Raw genomic sequence first — 12,539 nt, forward strand, 5'->3', positions numbered from 1 at the left:
CATGCCAATTTGCCACATCCAGTCTTTGCTTTGTGAATCGTTGTAGGAGATACATTCTTATGATTTCAAGCATTAAGTATTTAAATCAGATGAAATTATTTAGTATACCTTGTGAAGTTACTTCGGAGATGTCTGGCACAATGTCGATGTTCTGCCATTACTGAACCTTCTTCAAGTCCAGTCAAAGCCTCTTTTAGACATTTCTGCTTGTCGGTAATAAAAGTCCAGTGGTACCCATTTTGTATGCTCAGGTCAACCTTTAGCCAGTTTAAAAACCAACTCCATTTTGCCTTCCCTTCGGATTCCACAACTGCGAATGCAATTGGGAACATGATATCATTAGCATCAACCCCTACTGCACTCAGTAGATGGCGTGTATGATGCCCTTTGATGTGGCACCCATCCAGACCAATGATAGGTCTACACGATCTGAAACCAGCTTTGCACGCCTCATAGCATATATACAATCTCTTGAACAAGTATTTACCTTCAGAGTCAACTTCTAACTCAAATTCTACTGTGGATCCGGGGTTTGACCTTTTAATCTATGCACCATAATCCCACAAAACCGCGTATTGCTGCTCGTAAGTCTCTTGAATAGCTAGCTCAGCAGCTTTTCTTGTTCTATACGCCTTCATTCTCGAACACTCCAATACAAAATCTTTTTGTACGCGACTCACGAAATTTGCGGCTGACCAGGTCTCATTATCTTGAAACTCTTGACAGTATGTCTTCGCCAACCAAGCCGATGTTGCAAACCTGTTCTTATTTTTCCGGGCACATGTATGCTCACCTTGGTACGTCTTGATCATCCATGTTGATGACTTCCCAACCACAGATGCAAAACAGACCCACTTACATTTAGGGTCACTACACTTTGCACGTACTCTGTTAGGGTAATTCTTTTTAGAGCACACTTCTTTCCCACTCCTAATTGAGTACTCTTTAATTGCTTCCTTAAATACCTTACCATTCGGGAACACTAAACCAAGCTTGAATTCTGGTTTTTGCATGTCAGTCTCGGGTCTGAATTCAGGAAATTTTGGCAACTTCTTCTTGACAAAGTCACGTGGCATCTTTTGTTCGTCGTCGTCACTTGATGAAACGTTACGCCCACCAAACTCGTCTTCATACTCACTGTCTTCATCGTCCTCAACTTCTTTAGTTTTCTCTTTATTCTGCTTCAATACATCAAGGCCAAGGTCAATAGCATCTACAACAACATCATCGTCACTCCGTTCGTATCCACTTTCTTGTTCACGGTCTTCATCATCATCAACTTGCTCTTCATCATCTTCTTGAGCATCAACTTGCTCTTCATCGTCTTCTTGAGAATCAACCTGCTCTTCATCGTCTTCTTGAGTATGAGCCTGCTCTTCACGGGCTTCTTGAGCATGGGCCTGCTCTTCACGAGCTTCTTGAGCATGGGCCTGCTCTTCACGGTCTTCTTGAGCAGTGGCATGCTCTTCACCCTGGATTGCTTGAACATGCTCATTTTCTATAGGTTTTGGTACCGGGTGCTCGCAGTAGAGGTCAATTACTCTTGTTGTCTCCATTAACTCCCCAATACTTGTAAGCAAATCATCATATGTGTCAATGTACTCCATTTTTTTTTCACCTATGGCAGGTAAGAAATAAAATGCTCCAGCATCATATCCTAAGTATTTCTTCAACATACCATTTATTATCACAATGGACATCCTATCCACGTCACAATATTCAAAGTACGAGACTTCCCCATCAACATATACCATCTCTGACTCCCTTATATCCATAGTGCCACCGTGATGAACTTTAAAAGTAAATAGGGTCGAGGAATGATCTTAAAGACAAAGATTCCAAGAATCATTTAATAGTCTCGAGAATAATAATTTAATGTTCCATTAAGAGAAAGATTGATTACGACCGGGGACCACCACCACCACCAAAAAAAACCCTAACTCGGGACCACAACCACCATATAACCCAGAGAAAACATAAAGTTTGGGACCACCAACAACTATTATAAAATACAAAATCGGCAAAAACAATAAGCACGGGACCACCATTACATATAAAACCTTACCATAATCGATTATGCTACTTTCATTCTCTTCAGCCGAAGCGCTCTGCACTTTTTTTCTTCACCGCTGTTTTAAGCTTCGTTTTTGCCTTGGATTTCTGGCCTCGGGTTTTCTTCTTCGCCGGGGATTTCATCTCCACGATTTGAATTTTTGTTCTGAGAAAATGAAGAAGTTTTTTTTTGGGGGGGGGGGGGGGGGAGGGTATTATTTCATTCATTATGATATCCTTATTACTTCATTATTCAGTAAAATTACAAAACTACCCATGACATATTTTTCAAGAGACGAGTTTCGTCGATAAGAGTTAACAGAAGGAGCTAATCGTTACATTGTAGGATTTCAAGTCCTTTGATGTACGTTTTCATTTATCAGGGGGCAAATCGTTACACACTATATAGTTGATGGGGCAATAGCGTAATTTATCCTAAATATAAAAATAATAAGAACAATTTTTCAAACACACAAGAGTTTGCCGACTAAGGGGGCTTTAGCGACAGATGCTGAGGCTGCAGCTGAGGCCGAAGAGTCGTCATGGCTAGCTAGCACTCCACTTTCGTCGTCACGAACGAAACCGATCCGACTCCACCGCCGTTAGAGTTATTTCGCGGACGAGATTCGACCACGCCGTTGATATCCTTAGTCGCCGCGCTCCCTCGACGAATGATGTCGGATCCAGAAGCTCGGTGATAATCGAGAACTTGACCCAACCCTTCTTCTCCATGTGCTTGAGAACTGGGTGGATCATGAGCCCGAGCTTTTTGCCGTCGGAGTGCTGTGGTCGGCGTGGCCGGAGAGAGAGAGAGAGAGAGAGAGAGAGAGAGAGAGAGAGAGAGAGAGAGAGAGAGAGAGAGAGAGAGAGAGAGAGAGAGAGAGAGAGAGAGAGAGAGAGATCAAATAAGTTGTATTGGTATAACTAATATCAAATCAACATTAAATATTTGATATTAAATCAATTTTAATATTTTTGTTAATTTTTTATTTTTTGTCAAAGTTGCCTGGAGAGTTACACGAATTGATTAATAGGGATTAAAATGACAATCTCTATATCAATAAAAATGCCACGTCAACCATTTTTGTTAGTTTTTAAAAAAACATTTAAACGTTGGGTGAATTAAAATTTTAGACGTTTCAAGAGGCTTGACATAATTTTTCTGATATTAATTGTTTTATGCATACCAAAAATATTATTTAGCAGACTATGTTTAGTGATTGATTCGTGACCATATTAATGTCTGTCGTCGAAAAAAGAAACGTTGGCAGTTAGAGGTCGGTTGTCGGCGAGATTTACGCAGTGGTGAGAATATTGATCGACGAGCTTTTTATGGATACATGGATGGACTTTTTCCGAAACATTATGGGTATTTTTTATTTTAGGTATCGAAATATTGATAATATTGTTACCTTAAACGTTGGATAAAACATAATTAGGCACTTAGGCTAAAATTTTAAAGAATGCAAATTATTTGGGCTATATGCATATAACTATATAGATAACTGATATATATATATATATATATATATATATATATATATATATATATATATATATATATATGCGTGTGTGTGTGTGATAATATTCCAATTTTAAACTATTTTTCTATAATGATACCTTAATTTTAAATTAGTTACAGATCTCAATTAAAAAAAAAACAAAGCTACTATAGTACAGTGAGTTTCTAGGTAAAAATAACACATGTTCATACTACAAAATAAAAAAATAATTTGATAGGAATAAAATACATTTTATCAAAATATAATTTGAATACACACATGCAAATATTTAATTTAATTTCGTTTTGTAAAAATTTATTGTGTGTTTTTATTTTGCTAGAAAGTCTATTGCGTGGTTTACCTATAATATTATTTAGGATAATTATTTTTTTTCTATAGATAATTAAAATAACATTATTTAATATAGGAGTTAATAATTAGAAGCAAATAGGCCAATAGAGTAATAGCCTCCCCTCTTTTTATAAAATAGCCAAAGTTTAATTTAATAAAGAAAATAGGCCAACCAAACCGAAATAAATTAAATTAACTAAACAATTAATTTAATTTACTTCGGACGAGTAGACTACTTTCGATCCAAAAACAAAGCAAGCTTTTGTTCCTTTCTTCGCGGTAAACCGTTGATGTGGAGAAAATTCATAAAGTGAGCCTAATAAGTAACAAAATATCAAGGCTAGATTCATAATTAGTTGAACAATATTTAAAATTGGTATTTTGACAAAAAAATCGGACACAAATAATATTTCAACACATTTCACCCTTTTTCTCTCATTCTCTTTCTAATTTCTCTTATTTCCTCTATTCTTTCTCTCTCTTTAACTCTCAAAGAGCCCTCTAATCTTCTTTCCATTGGTGGATTTCGGCGAATAATGGTAGATTTCGATTTAGTGATCTGGCATAGAAAAATCTAGAATTTCACATAATTTATGATGGAATACGATAGATTATGATAAAATCTAACCATTTTTTACGATGAAATTTATGATAAGTTAAGATAATTTACGATAATATACGACAATAATTTATTTGATATACGATGATTTACGTACACTACAAAAAAAAAAAAAAAGATTTTGCGTGACATAAATTGACTTTGCGCGTGAGATATTTTTGTTGCACAAAACCTTGATATTTTGTAGTGATAATTTACGATGATATATGATAAAATATGATGAAATACGATAATATACGATAAAATTCATACTTTTTTAGGAATTTTGAGTACTTAAGATAATTTACGATGATATGCGATGGTATACGATGATATACGATGGAAGACAATAATTTACGATAAAATTCATATTTTTTGAGCATTTTGAGAGGTGAAAGTCCAATTCACGTGAAGAAAGGAACCAGTGAGACAAGTATATCATCGTGAATTATCGCATTCATCACTGGTACTGGAACCAAGTATGTGAGATATCATTCGAATTCCCTTGTATCTCGTCGGAATCAAGTATGTGAGATATCGAGTGAGGGATGAGAGGAGAGAGAATGAAAGTGAAACGAGTTTATTTGATTTAAATAACATTTTTGTACGATTTTGTGTAAAAAATCTAATATTGAATATTTTGTAACTAATGTATCTAATATTGATATTTCACAACTTTTTAAGTCTACCTATGAAATTTCTCTTTATGATGTATGCATGCACTACCCGATGTGAAGCCACATAGAAATTTCTAACGGCTAGATTTTTAGTATCTATACAAGGTACTCCCGCGTATTAATACGCGCGGCACTGTAACTTCAGTCATAAAATAACTAGTAACTAAATTGATAATAAAAAAATAAAATAAAAACTAATTTTAACGTGATTGAAGCTATGAGCGAAACGCATGTTCTACTATAAACGTGGAAAACATGGACTGAATTTCTCTTACATCATCAATATACGCAACCACTACCGGAATATAGCAATAACATCATTCACACTAAATAGTGCACTTAAATTCAATAAAGTTAACCTTTTTCATAGACATCATCATCATCGGAGAGAAACTCGACGAAGTTAGTGGCTAAGACAAGAACACGATATTTGAACATGAGCTTCTTCTCCAGAGTTGACTGGAAGTCGTTATATATGCCTCTAAGTCGTATTATGGGATCGATTCTTCTATAAAAGATTTATTAATTCCGATTTAAAATAGACTTGAAGCTTTCGCCTTTTTCATACACTTTCTCGCTCTTAGCCTCCATCATTCATATAATCATAGACATGAACTCACCAGACAATTAAATTAAATTTGAAGTTAATAATTCTCGTTGTAGTTGAGAATTTAAGATAATATTGCAGATTTTATTTTAATAATATGTCACGCGTTAGAGTACATAATTTTTAAAACCCATTCATGCTTATAAATAAGCCCTAGAAAAAAAGTACCCTTTAATGAGGTGAACGTCGATTTCCAAATAGTGGACGTGGGTTCTATTGCAAACTAAAGTGCTCATTTCCTTAATAAAAGAAAATGGGTAAAATAATAATAATAAAAAAGACCCCAACAAGTTAATGCAGTTTGGTGATACTATTGTATCAATATGTTTGCAGGCCACGCATAAGGGATAGCGAATCCACAACTTCTAAAGGAAAGTAAAAAGTTATTCAGAAAAACGAATGGAACACAGAGCACGCCCACTGGTTTGATTGTTGTACGCTAAACCATTTTAGGTTGTTCCTTGTAAACTTTGATGTCTTTTGTACCCCTGTATAATAATTCCTATAGATGTGATATATAAATCAATGAATTTGTCTTTTCTTTACTCTTGTATAAATGTTTAGTCATATATGTAAATATATACATAGTTTTTTTATTTCTTTGCTGATATACAGTGCTTTTCTTCATGGAAACATATATACATGAAAGTAATGGTTGACTAACGTGGATTCCTTTTACTTTTCTGTGTGCTTGAAACTGATGGATTTTTTGTTTTGTTATTTGAAATTGTACGTACACAAGTTTTCTATTAGAATTCTGGTGTACAGAAATAACGTTTTAGTACAAGCAGGCTATATTACGGAGTTAGACCAAAATAAATCTAAATTAACGAAGTATTGATCTGTTATTGCAGGCATACTTTTTGACATAAAGCAAATTAAAAATAAAATATACACACAGAAAAATACTGAAAAGAAAAAATACTGAATCTTTATACATAAAAATGAAAAGACAAAAAAAAAGAAAAAGAAAAAGATAATGGAAGACAACTACTCTAATAAACCAAAAACTACACCCAAAATGAAAAAACGAAACAACAACAAAAAAAACCCCTAAATGAAAATGGATGTCCTCGCTAATAAAGCATTGTTGTGTTGGAAAAATGTTGGTATCTAATATCAAATTAATGGTTGATTTGTGGCAACAATTTGAGTGTGGTCCACTCATCGGATTTGCATAATTCCAAGTGCTACGTATGCCTCGTAACGAGAGGTATAAAATTGAATATTTGTTTGCCAAAATCGGACCTAGGATGAATGATAAATTGATGCTTAAATAAACACATTTATGTTATGTTATGGAAGTGAAATTACAAGAATCCCACATTGGTTGTGGATGTGTGTTATGGTAGTGCATAAATACTATCCTCTATCTTTTAGTGGATAAACAAGTGTGAGAGAGGAGGGTGTGGGTGGGTTAACTTAACCCCGTCGCCGAGCAGAGTTGGGCCGGGCCTGGGTTTTGAACGTTGACGTTTTTGGGAGCTAAAGCTTAGGTCTCTGTGCCTATTCTGCCTTTCTCTCATTTGAACACACCTGTGATATTTCCTTCTTATTCCCTACTGTTCCCTCTCTCCGATTGTTCCCAAAAACCTTTTCTTACTTTATTCCGAATTTGGTGATAGTTCTGCTTCGGTTCTATAGTTCGTTGTTCAACGTACTCAGTGGTACCTTAGTTCGTCGAGATTGTCGTTGTATCTTGGGAAACCTTGCTTAAGTGTTCCAGTACCAGTGAGAGAGCAACAGAGCTTCAAGGAAACTGTCCAACAGTCCTCGACATTTTCCTCTCAGTTTCATCTTGTTTTTTCGGTTAAGGTTTATTTATTTATTGTTGTTCATCTTCATCTGATCAGTTTGTAATTTTCGGTTAATTTATTTTCTCTTATAATAATAATATGTCTTTATTCCCGACAATATTTTGTATTAATTTCTAACATGTTGTTCAAAGAGAGTGAGCGACAGACCACAACTCTCACCGGAGAGCCAATGTCATAATAACACCACGGCCACAATCAAACCAAATCTGCTTCCGCAGGCCTTTGTCGCAGCCAAAGGCCGTTACCACTGCATCCGTAGAACGTTGTGCCGTCCCTGTTGTCAGCGACCTGCCATTGCACAATCACCATCATCTTTGTGACAACAAAGTTAAAAACCGACCATCTTAACGATGTTAGATTACTGTGGGAGTTAAGTTACAAAAGACGATACGCACGTGACGCGTCAAAATGCAATTGCAGGATATACATATACAGGGGCAGAGCCAACAAAGGCTTCCCCTCAATTTGTTTTTTTTATTCTTTTTTTACCCGAATTTATGTTTTCCTTTTATTTTTACTCTCATATTCACTTTAACCCCGCCCCCCCCCCCCCCCCCCCCCCCCCCCCAAGCTAGTTCCGTCCCTATATATGTATATATACTCCAGCTGGAATGATATTGATATATAACTAAAACTAATTAATGAATGGTGGGAATTCTTTTTATTGCTATGCTGGCCATGGTGGTGATTGTTAATATGGATGGCATATGAGAGATTCCAGTCATGTTTTCCACGTTTAGTAATATGTGACGAAAAAAGCTCCATTAGGTAAGTTACGTTTACAGTTTGAGATTATTAAATAACCAATATTTCGTAAATCTTATTTAAATAGTCAGTTTCATATATTTATAGACGTAAATTTTAGGTAAATAATCACTTACATTTATTATTCCACATCATTTTTATAATTATTTATCTAAAATTTATGAAACGTTGACTATATAGCAATTCTAAACGTTTTAATTGGCTATTTACCTAATTTTTTGAAAAAAAAAAATAATGTGGTACAGGAAACTCCTTCTATAGTAGATCATACGTTCGTTTGTTGTTTTGCTAATTATTATGAATTAAATAGCTGTGGTTAGGTAACGAAAAAATAAGTAATGCCGTACCGGAAACTCCTTCTAAAGTAGACCATACGTTCGTTTCTAGTTAGCTAATTATTATGAACTAAGTAGCTGCGGAAACTCCATCTTCCTTCCTTAAAAAAAAAAAAAAAAAAAAAAACAAACTCCTTCCTCATTTCTTGTTAACATGATATTTTTTTTATTGGAGATATAAAATCATTTATTATAGAAAAATTACACAAAATAGTCGTGCTAAAAGCTAATTGAATAGAAAAATAACTCAAGTTTAAAGTTTACAAAAAAATATCCAAAATTACATTATAAAAATATTTTTAATACTGTGTTTGGATTTTTTTGAAGATTTATAAAAATAATCGGTGACGTTATTATCATAGAATTTTTGACAAAACTCGACTATTTTACAAAGAGTATTGATAAGCAACAACATGTGGCCCTATATCAACGGGCCCTGATCCGCTGATGAAAATCAATAATCCTTTTGCAAATCTATTAATTTATTATTTAGCCAAATCACCGTCTTTACCAGACAACCTATAATTTTTCTCCACATTCAAATTATGTTTATCCTTTTTTTGGAGTAAAATATAATGACATTTTGTGGTTATATTTTGTACACTTTTGTCATTTTATTGAAATCGAAATCAGAGTCTGTCAGTGTGTATCCAGGGTCGGCCCAAACTCATCAAGGACTCTATGCGAATTAATATTTTGGGGTTTAAACATAAAAAATATATATAATCAAATTTCTCGGATTAGATATACATATAATAAATATTTTGCTGAATTGGATATATATATATATATATATATATATATATATATATATATATATATATATATATATCTAAAATTTTATCGGATTGAGCGTATATATATAGTATATATCTCAAATTTTGGGGCCCTTTACACAAAAAAAACTTTTCATAACTGCAATTAGTATATTTAACTGCCAAGTTTTTTTTGTTTGTTCTCAAATATAATTATACCATAGCTATTTACTTGACAATAACCGCATTAGCTTATAAACGACTATAAAAGGGGGTCTCTTCTACCACATAAGTGCACCCCTATCTATACAACAAAAATTAAAAAAAAATGGCCTGTCTTTCACTTACACCGTGCCTATTAGCAACCAGCACCACCACCACCGGAATACGAATAATACCACCACTTCCTACTAAACGCCGATCATTGGCACGAAGATCTCCAAAGATCTCGTGCAACGCTGGAGGCGACGACGAGAAGTTGGGCCGCAGGGACATTGTGATGGGCCTGGGAGGGCTGTGCGGCGCCGCTGGGCTTCCGGCGGCTATGGCGAGCCCAATACTCGCCCCTGACCTCTACTCCGCCAGGGACATTCCTGATGACCTTCCTTGCGATGTGAAAGAAGATTGCAGGGCCCCGATTTCGAACTTCGTCGACTTCGAACCCTCCCGACACATCAGCTGGACTACAGCCGTCCGCGTGAGGCCCGCGGCCCACATGGCGGACGACTACTACGTGGCCAAGTACGAGGAGGCTCTGCGGCGAATGAAGGCTCTCCCGGACGACGACCCGCGAAGCTTCTCCCAGCAGGCCAAGATCCACTGCGCCTACTGCAACGGCGGGTACCGCCAGATCTACGACGTCAACGACATCCAGGTCCACTACAACTGGCTCTTCTTCCCTTTCCACCGATGGTACCTCTACTTCTACGAGAGGATCCTCGGCAAGCTCATCGGCGACCCGAACTTCGCGATCCCCTTCTGGAACTGGGACGCGACGGACGGGATGACCTTGCCCGAGATGTTCACCAGAAACCCTAAGTCCCCGCTCTACGACGAGTTCCGGAACCCGCTGCACCTGCCTCCGTACGTGCTGGACTTGGACTACGACTACAAGAACCCGAAAAATAACGTGAGGAGGCCCGACGAGGAGCAGAAGAGGCTGAATCTGTTCACCATGTACCGGCAGATGGTTTCGGGGGCGAAATATCCGGACCTCTTCTTCGGGGGCAAGTACAGCGCCGGGGACAAGGTGACGACTGATAGCGACACTCATCGAACCGCGGGCACCATCGAGATCAAGCCGCACTCGCCCCTCCACGTGCTGTCGGGGACGGAGGTGCCGGATGAAAAGAACACCGTGAAGTTTCCGCGCAACGGGGAGGACATGGGCAACTTCTACTCGGCTGGGCGGGACCCACTGTTCTACGCTCTTCACGGCAACGTCGACAGGATGTGGAACCTGTGGAGGGCGGCGGAGGATTTCCTTCCCATAGAGGAGAGTAGGAAGGGGAGGCGAGAGGAGTTCAAGGACCCCGACTGGCTCGACGCCTCGTTCATGTTCTACGACGAGGAAGCCCGGCTCGTGAGGGTCAAGGTCCGCGACTGCCTCAACACACAAAGCCTCGGCTACATCTACGACAACGTCCCCATCGAATGGAGCAAAAGCAAGCCATCGTCCTCGCGGGGCCCGATGAAGCCGCGCCTCCTCAAGTCCCGGCGCCTCAAGCACGGCCGCGCGCTGTCGGATTTTCCGTTGACTTTAGGGGACTCGCCGGTGACGGTGATGGTTCCGCGGCCCAAGAAGGGGAGGACTAAGGAGGAGAAGGAGCGAGAGGAGGAGGTTCTGGTCGTCACGGGCATCGACTTCGACCACAACGTCGCCGTCAAGTTCGACGTTTACTTAAACGACGAGGACGAGGACGGGACTAAAGGGCCCGACAGCTCTGAGTACGCTGGAAGCTTCGGGAACGTTCCTCACAGCTCCGGCAACAAGTACGGCAAGCTTTCGCTCAAGCTCGCCATCACGGACTTGCTGGACGACCTCGCCGCAAATGACGATGATGATATCGCCGTCACTCTTTTCCCGAGGACCGGAGACCTGATCACCATTGGCGGAATCAAGATTGACTTCGTCTCTTGAAGTTCCATTACCCGCCTTGCTCGGAGATCTGTATCATTGTTGTGTGATTTACTCTCGTACGTACGTAGTGTGTGCATGCTACTATATGGTTGCTCATGTAATCTCGTCTTACCCTAGCTCTTGGTTTGGAGTTTGGACGAGAAGTATCTATCTATTTATCCTTTTTTATCATGGAAAAAAAATATGTTATAATAGAATAATGGTTAAAAATTGAACGACTTTTTAGGGGCTAGTGTAACTGTAAATACAATTTCCAAAGATGGCTTAGTAAACCGTGAAAATAATAAAATTTAAGTGAATACTAAAAAAATAAAGAATAATAAACAGAAAAGTGAGGATATCTAGTCCACATACAGATTTTTATTATTTGGCCTGTTTTGAAACTAAAAATAATTATAGATTATAGAATTCATAGTACATTAATTAATAAAGTCTATAAAGAAAGAGTTTCTCACAATTCGTTTGATGGTAGCAAAATTTCACACGTACTTCGTTTGATTTCTTGAATTTTTAGAATTTTCAAACATTTTATAAAGACTTCGTTTTTTTTTTTTTTTTTACTTCAGACGGTTTTATTTTAAATGATACTGTAAATACTAAAAATAAAAATATAAGCTATATAAAACTATATTTAATAAAGACAAAGAAAAATTATAAATACAGATGTTTTCAAAATAAAATGTGATATTGTCATTAACACATGAAAAATAAGGTAATCACAATTTTTTTTAACTAACTCGAGTAATTTCCGCTTCAAAATAAGACATACTATTTTATGGGAATATACAAAAATAACATTTAGTGTAATCTTTTAAAAATAGTGGTAATTTTATATTAAATAAAAATATTTATTTTTTTGAAGTGATAAATGGCTATTTTCCTTATAAATGAAATCATAAATAAGAAATAAAGCTAAATAGAGCTTAAAAACAAGTTAAAA

The 12,539-nt window shown here is 37.1% G+C and overlaps 1 protein-coding gene across 1 annotated transcript; it reads left to right on the forward strand.

The window, feature by feature from the left end:
* Positions 1-9,759: 9,759 nt before the first annotated feature.
* On the forward strand, positions 9,760-11,809 carry LOC149386001 (polyphenol oxidase I, chloroplastic-like). Its single transcript, XM_089627347.1, has one exon. The coding sequence runs from the start codon at positions 9,788-9,790 to the stop codon at positions 11,597-11,599; it is 1,812 nt and encodes a 603-aa protein (XP_089483473.1). The 5' UTR covers positions 9,760-9,787; the 3' UTR covers positions 11,600-11,809.
* Positions 11,810-12,539: the final 730 nt, after the last annotated feature.

The sequence above is a fragment of the Urtica dioica genome, chromosome 9 (assembly GCF_054948205.1).
Source record: "Urtica dioica subsp. dioica isolate 48M chromosome 9, U.dioica_male_clone48M_v1_H2, whole genome shotgun sequence".
In the NCBI taxonomy this organism is placed as follows: Eukaryota; Viridiplantae; Streptophyta; class Magnoliopsida; order Rosales; family Urticaceae; genus Urtica; species Urtica dioica.

Coding starts and splice junctions, on each gene's coding strand:
- LOC149386001 (XM_089627347.1), top strand. CDS start 9,788: ATGGCCTGTCTTTCACTTACACCGTGCCTATTAGCAACCAGCACCACC.